The sequence below is a fragment of the Aspergillus stella-maris genome (assembly GCF_047715825.1).
Source record: "Aspergillus stella-maris strain CBS 113639 unplaced genomic scaffold BDV14scaffold_3, whole genome shotgun sequence".
NCBI classification, from domain to species: Eukaryota; Fungi; Ascomycota; class Eurotiomycetes; order Eurotiales; family Aspergillaceae; genus Aspergillus; species Aspergillus stella-maris.
In genome coordinates, this window is record NW_027396797.1 from 967,140 (window position 1) to 987,566 (window position 20,427).

The 20,427-nt window shown below is 51.4% G+C and overlaps 5 protein-coding genes across 5 annotated transcripts; 1 reads left to right on the plus strand and 4 right to left on the minus strand.

Moving 5' to 3' along the window:
• Positions 1–246: 246 nt before the first annotated feature.
• BDV14DRAFT_187041 (DUF3433 domain-containing protein) lies at positions 247–6,251 on the plus strand (the record flags this gene model as incomplete). Its single annotated transcript, XM_073770906.1, has 6 exons — positions 247–295; positions 390–2,687; positions 3,843–4,150; positions 4,195–4,335; positions 4,381–5,061; positions 5,634–6,251. The coding sequence occupies 6 exons, from the start codon at positions 247–249 to the stop codon at positions 6,249–6,251; spliced, it is 4,095 nt and encodes a 1,364-aa protein (XP_073633119.1).
• A 97-nt stretch (positions 6,252–6,348) lies between these two features.
• Positions 6,349–8,897, minus strand: BDV14DRAFT_164471 (putative G-patch domain protein). The gene is made up of 5 exons (XM_073767187.1): positions 8,320–8,897; positions 8,149–8,224; positions 7,896–8,095; positions 7,791–7,851; positions 6,349–7,740 (listed from the first exon to the last, which is right to left on the minus strand). The coding sequence occupies exons 1-5, from the start codon at positions 8,356–8,358 to the stop codon at positions 6,374–6,376; spliced, it is 1,743 nt and encodes a 580-aa protein (XP_073633120.1). The 5' UTR covers positions 8,359–8,897; the 3' UTR covers positions 6,349–6,373.
• Positions 8,898–9,035: 138 nt separating this feature from the next.
• BDV14DRAFT_70609 (uncharacterized protein) lies at positions 9,036–10,403 on the minus strand. The gene has a single exon (XM_073777327.1). It carries the CDS (start codon positions 10,179–10,181, stop codon positions 9,357–9,359), a length of 825 nt encoding a protein of 274 aa, XP_073633121.1. The 5' UTR covers positions 10,182–10,403; the 3' UTR covers positions 9,036–9,356.
• Positions 10,404–14,405: 4,002 nt separating this feature from the next.
• Positions 14,406–16,219, minus strand: BDV14DRAFT_209155 (major facilitator superfamily domain-containing protein; the record flags this gene model as incomplete). Its single annotated transcript, XM_073775578.1, has 3 exons — positions 15,879–16,219; positions 15,436–15,833; positions 14,406–15,390 (listed from the first exon to the last, which is right to left on the minus strand). The coding sequence occupies exons 1-3, from the start codon at positions 16,191–16,193 to the stop codon at positions 14,406–14,408; spliced, it is 1,698 nt and encodes a 565-aa protein (XP_073633122.1). The 5' UTR covers positions 16,194–16,219.
• Positions 16,220–17,196: 977 nt separating this feature from the next.
• BDV14DRAFT_209157 (aldehyde dehydrogenase family-domain-containing protein) lies at positions 17,197–20,217 on the minus strand (the record flags this gene model as incomplete). Its single annotated transcript, XM_073775579.1, has 5 exons — positions 17,197–18,910; positions 19,137–19,430; positions 19,499–19,838; positions 19,897–20,068; positions 20,133–20,217. The coding sequence occupies 5 exons, from the start codon at positions 20,215–20,217 to the stop codon at positions 17,420–17,422; spliced, it is 2,382 nt and encodes a 793-aa protein (XP_073633123.1). The 3' UTR covers positions 17,197–17,419.
• Positions 20,218–20,427: the final 210 nt, after the last annotated feature.

Below are 20,427 nucleotides of genomic sequence, written 5' to 3' on the forward strand. Positions count from 1 at the left end.
GGTGGCTGGGCTCTGGAGGGGGCTGGCAAACGCTCCATAAGCCAACCGTCTACCTTTCGTACCCAGCACCAACTTGGAGAAAACGTCCCAAAATTCTCCATCCCATTGACATTTGAGGTTTTCACTTTCTTTTGACTTCGCTGTCAGAACCACATTTTTATGCACTCTGACGCCTGGGAATGTATATCGATTGCTGCAAGTGAGCTTCGCATACAATCCTCGGCCACCGGCACCAACCCCGCCGCCATGCTTCAAGCTCCAGCTGCCGGGAATGTGAGCTTGAGAACGGTCAGCTGTAAGTATTAACAAGTACCGAGTACCTCATCATAACACTCAGCGATATAGCTATGGGTACCTAGTATAATGAGGCGAGCTAACAAACCCCGCAGCAAGCAGGCCGCAGCTGCTTCGCACCGAGTCGCAACAATCCGCCGCTGCATCAGACGACTACTATTCACTGTCGAGCCGGACGAACACATCACGATCAGCGAGCGGCGGCAGTAGAACCACTGTGATGCGATATGCAACGCCCAATTCACATCCCGTGTCGCGGAATTCCTCGCCCGCCGTCTCGAGGACCCTCCTTTCGCAGCCTTCCATGCCGAGAATAGAGCATAGTCCGACCCTACGACAACAGCCGCGAGACACATTTGTGACGCAAATTGATAGCAACATTCAGTCATCGGAGAACAGAAATGCACATCTCGGGTTATCGATGGATGGGGCGGGTGGACAGCCTGTGCGAGATAGCTATGCGGGTCGAGAGCCGACGCCGGGAATGGATGATTCGCCTTACATTCGCTTTGCCATTAATCAGCTCACAAACCGAGAGGATGAGCCTCCGCGGCGTTCAAGCGAAAGTGATTGCGAATCAACACCCCTCGAAAGCCTGCTCTGGGATGGTAGCTTGGGCCATTTTGTTCGTGCCGTGACGCCTGCACCACAACAACCACCTGAGCGAAGTCAACAGGTTTCGGTCGACCCTGAGGCATTCGTTGCGGTCGAGGCACCTGAAGAGAACCTCATATATCCACCACTCAACTTTGTGCCTATTGTGCTTCGGCCGTGGGCACTGGCGATAGCCATTCTTTGTGTTCTTTTGATGATTGCTGGAATCGCCTTTAGCACCGTTTGGTCGGAGAATCACGAAGGAATCTGGGGCTACGACGGACGGGGCGGCTCGCGGTACTTTGTCGTGCAATTTCTTCCGCAGTTGCTAGGGATGATCATCTCAATCATCACCTTTGTCATTCAAGCCGCAGTGTATCGGATAATGCCGTTTGCGATCATGGCCTCTGAACGCCCATACAAAAATGTCTTGCAGGATCTACCAACAGTACCGAAGAACTTTCTTCTACCAGACATCTCCCATTTCATCCATGGTGAAGCGTTTGTGGGATTTTCGTTATTCACGATCTGGTTATCCAACTTTATTGCCGTGCCCTTGTTGAGCTGCTTCTTCCAGGCCAAGTGGTATGTGATTGATGGCGAAGGAGGTTGGCGCTGGGCTGCAGTAACAGCTGTCGGCTGGACGTTGGTCACGGTGTACGCTCTGCTTGCACTGGGTCTGATCGCCCTGACGGTTCGGTTCTTCCGTACCTGGTCGGGGTTGATGTGGGATCCAGTTTGCCTTGCCGACCTGATCACTCTGATTCAGCGGTCCAATGTACTTCCTGACTTTGAGTATACAGAGACTGCTGTTCATGTCGATGAACTTTTGAGCAAAAGGACGCTTCGCCTGGGATATTGGAAGCTATCTCAAGGACGACACCCTGAAATTTTCTATGGCATTGGGGAAAATGGCGCTCCTGTTGGAAACCCGTCTCTGCATGTGGCGAGGAACCGCCGAGACCATCTTTCAAAAGTCTCTTTCGACACAGAGAAACAAAGTGGCGGCGAGTCCGACCTGTACTCACAAGGTGTTCGTTACCGCTGGGCTCCTTGGTTTTTGAGAAAGACGGCAGTCATCACATGGACTGTTATTCTCTGTGCACTCTGGATCGCATTCGTCGTTGTCAGCTTTGTTCACGGCGGTATCGAAGAAGGCTTCCCGCCTCGTTTGTCGACTCGACCATCCTCAAGCGCGTTTTCGGCCTCGAACTTTGTGTACAGTTTTATTCCGGCGTTGATTGGAAACCTGCTCTTCCTTGCATGGCAGCACATTGACGTTTACTTTCGCGTACTGCAACCATACGTTACGCTGTCCTCTCCGGATGGTGCATCCGCAGATGAGAGTCTGCTATTGGCCTATCCTTCTCTCCTCCCATTCCAAGTCACCCTTACCGCAATGTTCAATAATCACTATAAGGTCGCTTGGATCTCACTTATGAGCCTTGTCTCCTGCGCCATTCCAATTCTGGCCGGAGGCGTCTTCATCGCGCTCACCTACTCCGGAAATGAGATCAAGATCGCATCTCTGATGCCCGCTTTCTACGCGATTGTCGTCTTCTGCGCCATTTACATGGTATCCTTCTTCACTATCTGGCCCGGACGCCGCCGCCACCTACCCCACGATATCAGCACCCTTGCCGATCAAATGAGCTTCCTCTATCAGAGTCCACTCCTCTCAGACAAGATACTACGCGAACCACGCAGCAAGACCGACCTCGTCACTCGACTAGTCATCGCCCCGCCTGGTGAGAAGAGCTACCCCAAGTACGGCTTTGGAATCTACATCGGACGCGATGGTACAGAACATCTGGGCATCGATCGGTTTAGTCGACCAGGCCGGGCTGACATGCTCATTACGACGGGATCTATGAAATGATACTTCTTAGACGACCAACAACAAACGACAAATTTATGATACGACTACAACTACGAATCTATTGACGCGACGAGCATAATAATGATGTATGTTTACGAAGACTGTTGTTTCCGATCTCGTTTTTCTGTTCTTTTTTATGGCCTTCGAGCCGAGTCATTTGTTCTAGCATAGCATGGTGTTATTTCAGTACCCAAAGAAGCTCTAGTTCTCGTTTCACAATTCACATCAATCTACTCAATGTGCCTTCCTCCAAAGGTTCTGCTCCATCGCCCCTTCCTCATTGAGTAAGCATAAGTTTGAACTTGAAGGCAAATGCGACCCGCGTAGTTATCAGCCGCTCTTTCCTATCGTGGAGTCCGGAGCCTATCTATACTTTGAGCTTTCCCGTCCCTTAAGAGGCTCACCACCCCTATCAAACCCCATTTACCCGTCCTATCCCGCGTCTTTGAGGCTGTGCTTGTTAGGGCTGCTCCCGTCACGTTCCGCCCCCAACACGTGACTCACGTGATGATTACGCGGTTGCCTCAATTGGAGAGGAACGAGTCATTCTTTTCTTCTCCAAGCAAGCAAAAAATAAACATGCATTGGACTCTATAACATGCTCCATACGTTTTGCTTCTTGTCCTATACTCGTCAACCCTGTTAGAATGGTCTACCCCGGACGACCCAGCACCGGCTGCCAGACATGCCGCTCCAGACGCATCAAAGTAGGTACCCAACCACTCCGCTTCCTGCATAGTTCGTCACGACTAACCATATTCCTAGTGCGATGAGGCACGACCGCATTGCAGAGCCTGTGTCCGCTCAGGCCGGGAATGTCCGGGGTATCCGCACCCTTTGGATGTTGTCTTGCGACCTCAGAGGGCATTCGATCGCAAGAGCGGAAATGCGGCTGGGGCTGCGACTGGGGCCGTGGTGCATTCGCACCGGCAAGCCGACGTAAACTCGGGAGCAGAATCAATATCAACGCCAGAGTCTTCGGGCTCAGAATTTTCTCCTCTTCCCTGGATCTCTCCGAGCGCGGAGTATCTTATGGCGCCACAGGTGCCTAATGGGCTTTATCTGCCTATGGAAGATACGGTCACGGCGGTGTTCTTCAATTCATACATGTATACGCCGAGAGATCCTTTGATCCGATCAGGCTCGATGGAGCATCTTCCTCAGCTGTATGCGGCTGCTCCGGTGGATTCTCATCTGCGCATGAGTTCTCTGGCTGTGGCTTACTTTTGTGTGGCTGCTTGGATGCATCAGGAGGATTTACTCAAGCTCGCCCAGCAATGCTTTGGGAAAGCTCTTGCTCGGACTCGGCAGGCACTACAGGGTGATATCGAGCAAAGCTATGATGAGATCCTTATGACTTTGATGCTGCTCTACTTTTTCGAGGTGAGTAAATCGACCCAAAATATGGGGATGTGCTAATGAAGTAGGAATTTATCTCTATCAAAGAGAACAAGCCTTCGCCAAAGCATCATTTGAAAGGCGCAATTGCACTGATCAACAGTTGTAGCCCTGAACGACGCAGTTCGCCTTTGTCGGATACACTCACTAATGCCATTCAAGGAGAGATTGTAAGATGCTTCCATCCATTTGAATACATTGATCTGACCCGTTAGATATATACGGCAATCCATAGCCCCTCTCCTTTGGTTCGAACACCAAACAATTGGCCGATTGCCCCAGGAAAACCGGAGCTAGCTTCCTCCCGATTAATGACGATATCGACTGCATTGGCGAAGCTGCGGGATCGCTGGATGGACTTATCTACCTGTGTCGAGATGACAGATCTAGAAGAGGTCGAGGCTATCCTCTCACAGGCTCGAGACATCGACCAGCAATTCATCGCCTGGACTCAGTCCCTACCCAAACACTGGGACTCTGTACCAGCCGCGTACTTCCCGCAGTCCGTCCGAGAGGCCGGATCTTTCGAAGGCAGATGCGACTGCTACTCTGACCTCTGGGTTGCAGAGACCTGGAACCATTACCGCACATTCAGACTCACCATCCAGAACATCATAACCCACTGCTTGCTTCTCTTGCCTAGTCGTGAGCTTGAAATCGAAGCAACAGCAACAACAATCCGCCAACTAGCAACAGATATCTGCGCCAGTGTACCGTTCTATCTCGGCAGCCAAACAGGGTCAATGCAGATTACCGATAAGCGGGTTGAATATCCTTCGTCCGATGCGAATCAGACGCCCTTGAAGACAGCGCCTTTGGTAGGCGGATGGTTCATTCGGCCGTCTTTGGAGAGTCTCTGCGCACTGGAGAGTCTGCCTGAGGATATATTGGCGTGGGTTAGAGGGCAACTACGGCGGATACACCTTGTATATACATCCGGACTTATGCATCATCGATTATGATCTGTATTTAGCTTAATAATGTATAATATCACGATTTCTACGCACATAGCCCGAGTGACAAAAGAGGCAGGTATGTACGAGAACGAGCCCATCGCACTTTCCCTATGACATGGATCGAAATTCAATTTGAGGAAAGCGCGATGGGGCCGTTCGGCCATTTATTTCTGGAAGGAATGATCGGATTTTAAATCCGTGACAGCTCTATCTCCGACCGGTAATCTGCACGTGACCTAAATCTCCGCATCCAAATGTCCCTCGTCAGCTTGTCAATCTGTTCCTGAGTCACAACCTTCATAGTTTCCATCCATTGTACAGCATTGAGCGGCATTCACGAGGTGATAACCCAGACTATCGAAAGTTTGACCCTACCACTGACACTTGAAGTAGATTGGATAGACCGATTTGACCCCCTCCGCTTTTTACGCGCCCCTACAGCGACAGCAGAAACCGAGACCGAGTCGCGAACGAAAGTCGAATCTAGATCTGAAGACGCATATACCACCAAGATGGTCCTCTCCTGGCTCTGGTCCGGCTCGTCCAAGCCCTCCGACTCCGCATCAACACCAACACCACCCGCACAACCACCCGCTCAACCCCAACAACAACCTCAAGAACCAACCCCCGAATCCACCCTCCTCACAAAAAAAGAAACCGACCCCGCCGACTCCCTTCCAAAACTCTGGACCCCCCAAACAAACAAAAAACTCTTCTTCGGCGGCGCGCTCTTCTTCACCCTGTCGATCCTCACAACCCGCCGCGCAATGACGCGGCGTTTCCGCGCCTCAATCCCGCCCTACTACACATCCTCGACATACCACAAACCGTCTGTAAACGGTGGCTTCGAGGCCTTTGAAGCGCTGCATCTAGCTACGATCAATGTTCTTAGTTTTAGTATGTTTGCGGGTGGTGGTGCGCTTTGGGCGTTGGGGATTAATGGGGTTGAGGATTTGAGGAGGTATGTTCGGCGGCCGGAGATTGAGGGCGGTGCGGCGGGGGCTTTGACGGGGGATGATAAGGAGATGGAGAGGGAGGTTGAGGAGTGGGTTGTTAAAACGCTGGGGAAGAGGATTGAGGGGGATAAGTTGGTTGATATCAATGCGTCTAAAGAAGAGAAGGCTACGTGAGGGGCATATCTAGAAGCTAGCGATTTATGCTGTGGTGGTGTTATACATTGTACGATATGGTTGCCATACCTTACTAAATGGCTGGACATAATGAACACACTCCAATCTGCACTCCATGCTGCCTACTTCCCCATCGACTCGTACCTCTCTCTAGCAGTCTGCCTCGTTTTTTCCAAAAACTCCTCATACCTCCCCCTCGTATTTCTCGCTGCCTCTTCACTAGCCTCGCCCAATTTGCCGCCCTGAGCGCCTAATCCAACACCCTGCGCATAGGCCTCCGTCGTAATGGGCGCCGTCACACCCGTGCCCTGCGCACCGAGCCCAGAGCCAGCAGACCATCCCATCTTGCTAAGCAGCGAAGCACCCTTGGACGTTGTTTCTGCAGGCGGCGGAGACGGTTCGCGCTCTGGTGCTGGAGCGGGTTTAGAAGCAGTATTCTTACCCGACCGCCCAAAGGCCTGTCGGCGTTCACGTGCGCGGTCCCGGTATTCAGGTGGTTGAGGGATGATTCCGTGTTTGATGAGTTTATTTGTTGCCTTCGTGACCAACTCATCCTTTTGGAGGTTGCCGCGGTGAAGCTGGCTTAGTCGTTCGTGTCTGTTGACGTCTGGCGCTGACTTGAACTGCCGCATGCAAAGGTAGCAGCAATTACGATTGGGGTCGGCGTAGGATTGTCTTGGTGGAGCGGTTGCGTCGGCAGCTTGGTCTAATTTGTTGTTTTCGTCTGCATCCTTTTTAATCCCGTGGAGTTCGGCATGGCGGTTACTCCAAAATTGTAGGTGGGATGGCATGGCCATCTTTTTTGTCCCTGAAGCGGTAGACGCAGCGTCTGCCTTGCGCTTTTTGGCCTTTTCGGCTGCTGCTGAGTCTTTTGCTTTTGGATCTGATTGGATTTGCCCTGCTGGTTTGGGTATTTGTGAGGTTTCTTCTGTTGAGACGGTGAGTTCGTTCGCGTAGGCGTCTTCGTCCCAGTACATGAGTTTCATGGCTGGGTTGCTAAGCGGACTGAAAGTGAACTTCTCCGTGCCGGCAGTCGGGTTCATGACCGGCACGAAAACACCTGCGTGGATGTAGCTGACCATGACCGGCCTGGAGGAGATGGTGAATTTCTCGAACGAGTGGAGACGTGAAACGGCGGCTTGGGCGTCTTGGATTGTAGCAAACTCTGCGAATCCGTATCGCCAGCTTTCGTTGCTTTTACGGTCCCGAACCAGCAGGACGCGTCGAATTGAACCGTCACGGGCTCCGAGGTTAGAATCACCGGTTGTCGATGCGACCTTGGCCCCTTTCTTCTGGGTTGCTGGAGTTCCTTCGGAATTCGGACGGTAGAGCTTTGCGGCGCCTTTTGCTAGAAGCTCTTCAGTGACCGATGTCTCGAGACCGCGGAACAAAAGGAATTGTGATGGTTGATTTTCGGTGGCAGCGTCATTGTCGCCGTGGTTGTCGACTCGGGACGCAGCGATACCCGGAGGGCCTGTTGGTCCAGCATCTATTTCAATCAATAACTGAACTGGCTGCTATCATTAAATAGGAGTATACCTGGTCGTGGAGCTTGGCATCGGAAACACTTGTGTCGGGTTGAATAGTTGACGATAGAGCACTAGCTTGTCAGTTCGTCCACGCCATACAAAAGGTAAATCCTACCATCATGCAAGTCCAGTCTCCTTCAGCCCGAGCTTTGGCCCGGTCCTCTCTTTCTCGACTGTACGCAATGCGCACCTTTGTCCCTTGGTCATCCTGCGCACTCGGTCCGCAGAGGTATATCGTCGGGAAGTTCTGTTCGACGAACGCACGAGAGTGGCTGAGACTCTGAAACCGAAGGAAGCCCAGTTGGCGCGAGACCTCTGTAACAAGAATCAGCAACTGAAGCAAACCGAGCCAAGAACAGATAACCAACTCGTCTGCCGATCCCGTATAACACGCACGTCCTCCAACCCATCAACATGGTAGAATTCCTTCAATTCTTTCGAAACCTGTTATACCATTTGGCCATTTCAGCACTTGTCGACAAACATCAAGTTACAGAAACTGCAACCAAACTCAAACTAAACGGGACAGAGTTGCGAACGTCTTCTTCGACCATGTCCACCGGTAATCCATCCATCATCACCTCTCTGCTCTCCTGCCCATACTGCGGTCTCCCGCGGCGCGGGCTCCGGCTCCGGCTCCGGCTCCGGCTGTAGCTTCGATCTCGGCCTCGACTTCGGCTTCGTGAGCGGTAATCTTCATGATCGCGATCACGATAGCCGTGGCGCGGTCGACGAGGAGGAGACCGGGAGCTTCGGCGAAAATCATCGCGGTCTCGATCCCGATCCCAATCTCGATCTCGGCTTCGGTAGCGGGGTTTGGAGTCGGCGTGATCGCGGGAGTAATCGCGTCTTCGATCAACAGCGGGACCTCGGGGTGCGTTCCGGGAGGGGTCTGTTGGCGAAGCGTGAGTTCTGGCAAGCTAACGAGTTATAAAGTTATGCGGGGAGTAAATACCGCCGGGTGAGCGAGACCGCGGTGGTGAATGGTCGTCGTACATGCGGCCGTCTCGATCGTCTCTGCGGGGATATGGCCTGGACAGCGGCCCAGGCGGGTACCTGGAATCTCCAGGTCGGTGATGAGACATGGTAATAGACCATGGACGGAATAAAATGTTTGTTGAAAGCGAGGAAGGAACAAGACGATGAGAGCCGCGGAGGGAAGCTATCCCGGCAGAATCACACCGCTTTCGAGCGACGTCAATGAAGCTTTCAGGGTTGGCTTTGGTTGTCTAGTCGGTTAAATATCAGGTCGATATGTCTTTCAAAGCTGTAGCTGTGATATTATAGTTTATGCTCTGTGTTTTGACTCGAACTTGGTACACAAAAATACGGAACTATCATTTGCGAGGATCGTTCATAGGGCTACAGCACTACGTCGACGAAATATATGTCGGAGGAGAAACAATATCAAATTCATTTAGACATAACTAGAAGAAGCTATGCACGCCACATTTTAACCTGTCAGATATCGCTCAACGTTCGAAGCGTAACCCTAAAACATAGCCGGCCGATATGGATGAAGAACCATGGTCGAACTCGCCAGATCATCGGATCACACTTAGACCTATTCAAGAACCTATTCAATGAGATTGGGGCCAACCTGACGAGGAGGATCAGCAATACAAATGCTATTCCAGCAATACCCTCCAGGCTGGCCTGGTTCGCGGCAATCCTGATTATTATGGCAGACGAGCTGGCGAGATTCGAGGGTATCACGGACGGTATTGCGGACAGGAGGGTCAGCAACACATATACCATGGTTGCAATATCCTCCAGGCTGTCCAGGCTCACGGCATTCTTGGTCAATGTGGCAGATCAGCTGACGAGTATCAAGAGAACCACCATCAACATTCCGGGCGTTGAGCTTGTCATGCTCGGAGAGAGAAGAACGACGAGTAAGACGACGATTGGCAGCTAAACATATGCCTGCAAGGCAACGACTATTTTTTCCACAATCGGCATTCGTCTTGCAGGCCGCATTGGAAGCGGGGACATCATCAGCCTCGATGGTGTGGTTGTCGTCGATGCAGGTGTTGCCCGAGCAGTGGACGCCGTTATTGTCGTTCTTGGGAGGAGTACCCTTTGGCGGTGCACAGACGTGCAAGACACAGCGGCCATTGTTCTTGCAGTCCTTGTTGGTGCGGCAGTAGGTATCGGGGTAGAGCGAAGGGTGGTCCTCGACGCAGAAGAAGCGGGCGCAGATGTTGCCTTTACCGCACTGGCTGTCCTTGCCGCACCACTTTAGGCGCTTTTCGAGAGAGTTCGCCTCGATGCTAGAGGTTGCTTCGAGCCAATCGAGAGTTTCGGCGTCGTGGATCTCGTCGAGGTCGAGGGAGGGGATGGTCTGCTGGGCCATGGACGAGGACATGACAGAGAGGAGGAGAAGGACGGAGAACTTCATGACGGCGGTGGTTGGATACGACGAAAACGATTGAGGAAGAGAAAGACTGAGATGAAGGGAGAAGTTGGAGGTAGATGTAGGCAGTGGTGCCTGGTAGAGAAGGATGAGAGAGGATGTTGTTGGTGGATGGGGAAAAGACGAGGGATTCTTGTTTCTTTAATAGTCGACGAGAGCGAGAAGATTCCGGGAAAAAACTCCATCTTGAGCTAAAAGTGAAGGTGCAACAGGCTAGAAATTTCGGATTTGGAATTCGAGACCTTCCCAGGATTCACGATCTTGACGCCCGCTCTTTGTCATTCACCAAATCCGAGGCAAGAACCCAATCAAGCCCGCGCTATTTTCCTCGGTTGATCATGGAGATGAGAGAGAATGACAGTTCCTCCGCTCTCCGCTCTAGAACACTTTAGAGGATGTATTCTTATATAGTCAGTCACAGAAGTGGTGAGTGACCTCTGGACCATGTCCGAGCCCTAACTCATTGTCTGGCCCCGCACAGGGCAAGTAATGCACCCCGACTTCATAAAGGAAATGTGTAACACACCACCACTCATACAGTCATGTACAACTTTCAGTGTTTCATGTTCTCAAAGAATGTATCGGTTCGAGCCCGTTTGCAGTCAATATGATATCATCATGAATGAATGGTCGACAAGGTTATCCTGGTGAATCTGCTCTTGTGCCCTGATGGAATGGTCCAGGACGCTCGGCAAGTGAGCTCTTTTCACCGCCGCAATCAGCAGCTGTGGATCACCCGCCACCATGCCGACAGTTTCCAGACTTGTATTGCCGATTCGAATGCGATTTCCGACAGTTATCTCCCTTTTGATTCGTTCCTTTAGACCTTCAATGAATATCCGGGTGCCCAGGGCTGTCGGCAATGACTGTGTACTCCTTTGATGGCAAACACTAAGGCAGATGTTAGCCGGAGCAGACTGCATGCCCAGGCATCGTTGACTGAGGACAGCAAAAGTTGAGACGACGGGCGTATCTTCGACCATGCGTAACCAGTTGTTCTTCCACATCTGCGTGTTAACCTTGATGCAACAGACCTGAGGGCAATCAGAGAAAGGCCAAAATGCCTGTAAGCACCTTTCATGGTCGACACCAGTGTATTGAAGTGCCAGGATAGCGTTGATAACCTCACGTCGGGCCACTCCTTCTTTGAATGCGCCACTTTCTGGCTTATTATTCAAGTCATCTAGTGGGCCACACTTTGCCGATCCCAGCACATCTTGATGCATTCTATGCTACCAGCAGAATGATCACAGAAGACCTGGGTACAGCCAGCGCCGGTAGCAGCGCGCCTGACTCGTGATAGTTGTATAGCATCCCACAGACTGATTCGCCGGCTATTCCCAGTACACCCGCTTACCTCCAACCCGACGCGCATCTTGAGTACCGGTAGGAGCTTGGCGTCCGGGCCGGTGCAGTGTGAAATGAGCATGGACTTGTGGGTGCGTGCGGGCATTCTTTTCCACTTTTTGACCATCCCCAAGTTGAAGTTGTATCCGCCGCCGAGGCTGATCTCGTAGCCCTCTCCAACATAATGGGCCTTGGATGTCCCTGGTAAACGCAGATCAAATGCATGTTGTTTTTGTATATACTTGGCATCCGCTCGACATTGTGCGTTGACGGTGATACCAGATTTGTGTTCTTGTTCATCTAGCCCTATCACAAGTCTCGACGTCTGACTGATTTGGATGTAGTCAGCTTGGAGATTCTCCTGTAAAAGGTGGCCTGAAAGATCCTCAGTCCAGTGGCAGGGTATGCCGTCAACCTGGCTTGGAAGGGACTTCTTTCTGTAAACAGGAACAACATGGCCCCTTTCTGTCCGAATTGCGGGCGCGACATCCTCAGATCCTCCAATCATCCACACCGGGCCCCATAACAGTCGGAGGTCTTTGACCGTTAAAGAGAGCATTAATCTGGCATTTTCAAGTGCAAGTTTTTTGGAGCCGAGGACCCACACTGGACCACCAATAAATGTATCCAGACATGCTAGATTCCGGCGAGCAAAGCTGAACCCAAAGCCCACATCAACTCCTGCGACTTCCTGGTCCCAGAAGGTGAGGTCGAATGGGCAAACATGTGAGCCACTGAAGGAAACAATGCCAATTGATAGCACCTTGCGTAGAAAGAAAAAGACATCTGCGGTGTTGAGCAACGAGAAATGGGCCGTGGTACCATGACCAAGAAACCTTTTCGTCAATTTTTGCATCAGCTCGATAGATAAGTCGTTAAGCCCTGAATGACGATAGTCTGCAACACCCTCGGCCAACGAGTCAATCTCCTGGAGTGTGATATATGTACCCTCTGCTATCCCAGTTCGAGTGGGATCTTCTCTCAGAATTGGAATCTCTCTCCCACACAAGCCCTTATCGTGTAGGTTGTGGAAAGCAGCTCGACAGCCTATTATGATAGAGGATGATAGGTCCACTGAGAAGGTAGCACCCGATGCTGTGATTCTGGGGTTCATGTGCATAAGACCACACAAGCCTGCTGTATCCGATTCTAGCGTACAAAGAGATTCAATATTTGAGGCTGGATTAAGTATGGCTTCCAGATCTCCCGTCGAAGAAATGCCAGTGTCTATCGATAGCTCCTCGCTAGGTTCCGGGGTTGTGATTGCGGTCGTTGCTGAGGATGCTCCATGCCTTGATAGTCTCGACGATATGTTGTCTGTGCCAGAGGCAAAGATTTCCTGGGGATCTCGGGCTTGCAACGGAGGGGGCGCATGGGGGTTTTGAGGTGTTTTCTCGTGTTCGTGCTCGAAAAATGCAGGCGGTACAACATTAGAGAGATCCTGATACCCGCTTTGGGGTTCTCTATTTATGCTGGGCCCGCCAATAAATTCACTTGGATCTTGGTCGTCTGCATTCGATGACCCGTCGGAGTCCTCTTCAATTTGTGCTAACAAACAATATCTCGTCATACAATCTAAGAACCTCCGTCCAGGTTGACTTAGCTCTTCCGCACAAAGGACAAGTCCTGGGCGAAGCGCTTGTTGTTGAGATTGCTGCTATGTCTTTCCTTTCCATAAGAGGCTGATTGTGAAGCTGTCGCATATGAAGACGAAGTTTATCCAGCCGGAAAAACACGTTTGAACATCCTCCAAGCGGACAACGATATAGCTTCTCGGGATAGTGTTTGGAAGAGATATGCCGTTTGAATGTGCCTTTATTTATGAAAGTAGCATTCGGCTTGGGAGGACATAGAAGGCATCGATAAAGATGCTCAGTATTCGTTTGCTGAGCTTCTTCGTCTGGGGGCATTGCCGCGATCAGAGTATCGACCTGAGAGAGGGCTCTCTGCAAGACATTACGGAGTCGATATAGTTCATCGAGCTCCAAGGAATCAGTTCTTTCCTGGACATTCTGAGAGATCTGAGATATAAAATCCTCATTGAATACCGACGAAGCTGGTGTGCCCCGCGAATAATCGGAGGAGAAAATGCTCCGTGCGAGACTGGCAGGCTGGACGAAGGAGGCAGAGTGTAACGTTGAAGGTTGAGTGGAAAAATGATAATAGGGAGCGACCACGTCCGAAGGAAAGTCAGATCCGAGTGTGTTCTGATACTCGTTTGTTGGTGACATGTCATCCCAGCCTAAGTCCATTTTATCGGCCATGTTGACTTGATGTAGACCTCAGCGGGAAAAGAAAGTGAAAGCGCGGTGAAGAAAAGCCGCCTCAGACAGACCGAGAAGGCTGGATGGTATAAGAGGGATTCGCATTAATTTAATGCGCTACAGATTTCATAGGTAGATTCCTCGGCCTTTGGCGCGGGATCCCATCGTGTCTGCCTTGCGCATCGATGAACCGCAACTGGTTGGCAGAGTAACAGTGGCGGTGCAACGGACAGCGCAGCATGTTCAAGAAAGTATGCAAAGACAAAATCCCAAGCGAGAATCGGCCTCCTGGTTGGATGCCTTGTCTTACTCACGCATCGCTCGTCCATGGCCGAGAGGCGCATGATAGGCTCTAACCAGCTCGATCACGCTGCAGAGACCTCCAGTCCGTAGGAAAATGGTGAATGAGCACGAACAACTATAGGATGACATGACTGCCCAACTATTGAGTGAGACTGTACGAAAGAATGAGGTTAGACAGATGGTCCATGGACGAAAGCTCCCGAAGAAGGTACATAATCACGTAGCGTCGCTCCTAATGAGCTCACCTGACTATCTAGTGTCCAACGGAGAAGGACAGGAACCTACTGCAGTGACTTTAGGCAGCAGCTCGACTTTGCGTCTCCAGAGGAAGAGCCAACCAAGCCCCGACCATCACAATCCACACTGCACCACAGAACCAAACAGGGCCTCCTCCAGCAACGCTACTCTCCGCAAGTACATTCACAATCTGAGCGACCAGACCGAACAGACCCCACGAGAACCCCATAACTGCGAACCCTGAACCGCGCACAGGCGACGGGAACGCCTCAACCGTATACGTGGTGAGAACGGCCAGACCAGCAAACTCGAGAAACGAAAGGATACAGTTGAAGGCAAGCGCCGCATTTTGAGACCGTGCAAGTGTGGCAATTAACATGAAGAGACCGGTCAAGAGGGCGATAAGTGCCCCCGTGCGCTTTCGACCAAGCCCTCTGACTTCGATAAGCAGAGCGGCGACTATCGGACCAGGGATGGCGCAGATCGCGGTGTACAGGTAGCGACTGAACAGGTGATCGGTTGTTGCACTTCGAGGTGTGACAGCTGAGATTCCGCGAGAGGCGAGATAGTTGCTAATGTAGGTTTTGTGCAGGAGAAAGGTCAAACCCGTGACGACCCAGAGGAGGAGCAGGACCGGAAAACCGACCGCGCCCAAAGACAAGACAACGGCTCGAACTCGGGGCTGGGCCCATGCCTCGGCCGCATCGACCGTAGAGTCGATACGAGCGAATGATGCCTCTGTCAGCCATGTTTGGCGCTTGTTATAAGCAGCGATATCCTTGACATTCTGAGTGGCCTCGGCATCGCGACGGCGGGCGAGAAGATGCTTCGGTGTCTCTCGCAGAAGGAAGAAGAAGCGGCACAGATACAGGAAGAGGGTGATGCAGCCGCAAGTCCACCAAAAATAGCGCCACCCCTTGTTAGACACATAGTGACAAGAATCACCTCCACCAGAGCCAGCTCGCTTGCTGTGGCCGCCTAAAGCTTGTTCGGTGCTGACCGCGTCTGGTCCAGTTCCGCAAGTATATTCAGCAACGAAAGCCCTAGGTGTGTCAGTACTGACTGGACCGGCATTTGACAGGACTTACCATCCAATTGCGTATGATACCAATTGCCCGACACCCCAGAACAACCCTTGCATGGCGACCAGAAACTGATGCGAAGCCGGGAGCGTTTCGACAAGAATAATTCCGTCGATAATCTGGTTACCTCCAATTGCTATGCCGATGACGCAGCCGACGACACAGAGTCCAGTGAACGACGGCATTCCAGCACCTACTAGCCCGCCCACACCCATGAGGACGATGGTGCTGGTCAAGATCCACTTCCGGCCTAGAGTATCCGACATCCACGGCCATGTGGCTGCGCCAGCAGTCAAACCAACAAACAAACTGAGAGGCAGATACGCCGATTTGTCTCCGGAAAAGAAGAACTGTGCTTCATCCGCCGCAGCAGGGTTGATGACGGTGAAAGATGCTGTCCAGAACTGCGGAATCAACATTGATCAGTAAAAGGGTTAAAGACAACCTACACTAACGAGAAACCATCCGACACTGGTAATTGTAAGCAGGAGCCACTGATACCGGCCCATCCCAATATCAAGCAATGCCTGGTTCAAAAGCTGAGCCTTGGCCTCAAAGACAGCACCGGATCCTGTCTTCGAACAGGAGATATCGATGACGGAGCCATAGATGGATTTATGCTGGCTTGCGGTAGCCGCCGACTTGGGCCCAGAATTCTTTTCGAGATCTGGCACCAGCGTCGATGTTGCAAATGTGCTTTGAGCCTCTACATTTCTCTCTGGAGAGATCTCATCAGCGGCCGAACGGGGATCGTCTTTCGCCATGGTTTCTGAGTCCGCGAACACGAGCAGATTCTGCAGATGAGGGGAAGACTAACGTCCGATTTCTGGCAAATCTGAAGATATATACCCTAACCCCACTCTTGCAGAAGGAACTTAACCTCCTCGGAGGTGCTCGCGGAGAGCCCGCTCGCTAGCCATGGATAATCGGAACTACAAATTGAAATTACAGCAGAAAAGAACTACATACCTGCGGCCAAGCATGCCAAGATAGATTAAGACAAAGCAGGAGACCACTCAAGTCTCGTCAATGGATCAGATAAGGTCTCAGACACTTATTCCATGACTCAAGGCCCCGTCTACTTCCATCCCAAACCCGATGAGACAACTTGCCCACACCCAGATTGCAAGGTGATTTGATGGCAGCAATGACAGCACATTAACCGTCTCCGCTCACGGTGGACCACAGGCCATTCAGAATCCTGCTTTTACTGGGACCGCGGAAATATATCGTGGTCTGTGTTGGGGTCGTCTGTAAATCCGAGCCTTGAAAGGGCTCGGGGCAGATTGCTTGTTTTGTTTAGCTTGTGTAGGGCTCGATTTCGGGCTCTCCACCTTTGCAGTGCCTCTTCCAAACCCCAAGTCCCCAGCCATGGCTCAATATGTTGGAGATGATAGGAGGCAAAAGTGAGTGGAAAGTGAAAGCATCCGAAGCATGACTACTTGTCTAGGGCTGGGCGGTTGGTACCTGGTCGTGACCACAAAGCCAAGAAAACATCAAAGCCCGAGCATTCCTTCAAGAATGTCAAGCAAACGCCCTAAAGCTTAGTCTGTCTGCCACTCCGGCGTTCTCCGACTTGTCATGCAACTGGAGACTCTTGACCTGTGGGGGTTTTGGGGAACCGCGACCGGGGCGTCGCAAAAGTTCACCGGCTTAGGGTATGGGGGACCGCCGAAATCGGATGTCCATTTGACTGGAACATCAGCTGAGCTACAGCATGGGCAACTACGTGCAATTGAATATAAATGCCAAGATTTGAAATAAAGGGTCCGTTTCTGAAAATGCTGTGCTTCTCCAGGAGGTAGATGTCATAATCATGCGTGATCTGCTTCCACAAGCAGCTGCCCAAGCGTTATACGAGAACAAATATCCAGTCAGTCACCCGGGGCACCCTCTCCCGGGAAGCTATCTAGAGCAAGCAGTTTATCAGAACCTTCTCTTCTACAAGCCGGTTGAGACCACTTCAAACCCAGTACGGGACATGTCATAATCACCCATACCTAGCCCCCACGACCTCATCAAACCAAACAGGCTTAACCCCAAAGTTCAACACCGTACTCTTAACCTTACTATAGCTCTCGAACGCCTCAACCCCATTCTCTTTTCCCAACCCGCTCTCCCTAAACCCACCCCACGGCGAAGAAGGGTCGTTCAAATGATGCCCGTTAACCCAGACGATCCCCGCCTCAATTTTATCCGCAACACGGTGGGCCTGTGTAAAGTCATTCGTCCAGACTGAGGCGCCGAGGGCATAGGATGTCCCGTTTGCAACAGAGATGATTTCTTCTGATGATGAACATTTGATGAGCGCGAGGACGGGACCAAAGACTTCGTTTTGCGCGACGTCTGAGGTGGGTGTTGTTTCGATTATTGTGGGTGCGAAGAAGAAGCCTTTGCCTTCTTCGTTGGTTTTGATTGTGCTTCCACCGCAGAGGATGTTTCCTCCTTCATTCTTCGCCCTTTCAACGAAGTCCTGACACCGGGTAACAGCAACAGCGGAAATGACAGACCCAATCTGCGTCTTCTCATCCGTCGGATCACCCACCCTCAACGCCTTGACTCGTTCCACCAACCTCTCCTTAAAAGCTTCATAGATATCTCCATGAACCAGAATCCGACTCCCCGTAACGCAAGTCTGCCCGCTCGCAATAAACCCAGCGAACAAAGCAGCCTTAACAGCAGTCTCAACATCCACACTCTCAAAAAAACAAACAGGTGCCTTCCCGCCCAGTTCTGCGGTTATGGGAACCATGTTCATTGCTGCAATGGGAGCAATAGCCTTATACGTCCCAATTCCACCCGTAAGATCAATCTTCGATATTCGCGGATGCTCACAGAGATATTTTCCGGTTTCCCTCCCCAACCCCGAAACAATCTGCAGCACACCATCCGGTAATCCGGCCTCCTTGAATAACTCCCCCAACTTCAGAACCGACAATGGCGCCAATTCAGAAGGCTTAACGATAACCACATTCCCCGCCGCCAGCGCCGCAGCAATTTTCTTCATTGCGATAAGAAGAGGGTGATTATACGGTGTTATCAATACCACCACGCCCAAGGGTACGCGCGTAAGTGTATTCAGCACTGGACCCTTAAATGGGGTTACGCGTCCTTCATGTGTCCTTGCCAGCGAAGCAAAGTACTCCAACCACTCCGGGACCCGCGATAGTTGGGCGCGCATCTCGCGAATCGGCCGACCTGTCTGGGCTGTTTCGAGCGGGATGATTTCGGGGAGTTTAGAGCGGAGGAGGGATGCTGCGCGCGTGAGCACGGAGAAGCGCGTGTCGGCGTCGGATTTGGACCAGGTGCCTGAATGAAATGTTTTCCATGATGAGGTTATGATCTCGTTGACTTCTTGTGAGGAGGTGCTGTTTATTGTTGCGAGTGGGACTTCGGTTGCGGGGTTTAGGACTTGGAGGGGGGTTAAGGAGGGGGGTGTGTAGGATCCGTCAATCCAGTTTGAGATGTGTGGGAGGGACATCTTGAATCTTCAATTGGATTGAATTGAAATGGAGCAACTGAGAATTGAAGTTCTCATGAAATGAAGGTGACAACTGAAGTTGGGGAAAGAGACCCTTTAAACACCCCTCAACCCCGCAGAGATAAGCAGCTTCTCCAACACCACCAGGGCAAAGATAAGATCATCGCAACACGCCTTACTCCGAACAAACGCTAACATCACCGAAATACCACATATGGTCCCTTACACTCGTTCTCCCACTCCCAAGGTTCCCCTTTTCATTGTTCACGCCATGAAGGACTACTACGTCTCTAGTGAGAACGTCCTCCCCGCTCTCCGCAGTGATCCAGTACTCTGGCGAGGATTGGCTGTATTCAGGCATGAAGCTGCCCGTTATCGGCTCTCGATGCAAGCGATATAGGATCTTCGGGACCATATCATCCAGGTGCGTTACGCGATAGGTTGTGCCTAAATCCTGCCAGTCGTCTGAGAAATACCCGGCAAAGGCATAGTTCCCGACTGAGGGGGCGCCGAACGTATACTAGACTCGAAAGGCATCAGGTCAGCCTCTGTACAATGAAAGACAGGCCAAGTGAAAGTGAAACTCACCACCTCAACCTGAACCCCATTCTCCCTCCACAAAGCCGCATAAAGCGCCACCACGGCACCGCCGAGACTATGTCCTGTAAACATCATCTTGTAGTGCGGATACTTGGCCATGGTCTCCATGATTGGGCTGGTAAGTTCCCTCTTCGCAGCAGCAGCAGAAAGCCAGAACCCCAGGTGGGCCCTACACCCTGGACAAGCGGAGGATGCATCAACCTGGATTATCTCGAAATCAGTGTAAAAGTTAGCACCTGTTTCGGTGTTGCGGATTGCGAAGATGAGGGTGCGGTGGGTATGGTCTGCTGCGATAAAGCCGGTTGATGAGTAAGGAGAGACGAAAGCTCTATTTTATAAGCGATGTTAGTTTCCTTGTTTATCAATAAGTATGAGGGTGTGTATACGCAGTAAAAGCATAGAGAATCTCCGTTTCTGTCTCATCAATCAGCGGACAGTTGCTCCCATCGCAGGAGATTGGCATTCCGACGGCAGAGGAACCGGTGTTTGCGTTGCAGCCTGCGGCTGCAGAGTACTGGGCCATGAGCGTGAAATTTGTGAGGAGGGAATGAGAGATTCCTGTTGTTTGGATGGTGAGGGGGTTGTTACATAGCCATGCTAAACTTGGGAGTCAGGGAGATACCTCTGCGCGGGCGTTCAGGAAGTGCATTTGCAAGAGCTGACCATATCAGGCATAGAGAGAAGAAGAAGAAGAGAAGAAAATCCATGCTGATGGATGCTACATTCAAGAGGATATGTCGGTGATAGGTGATAGAATGTATCTCCGGGTAGTGCTGAGGTTGTTTGAGACGCACCCAAGTATTATGCTCATCACGGGACAGGAGGTCTTCCGGACATAGCGACATTAACATCCATATGGCTTGAAGCATCTACCTATGTATATACCCTCGGCACTGCAAGAATCAAGATCCTAGTAT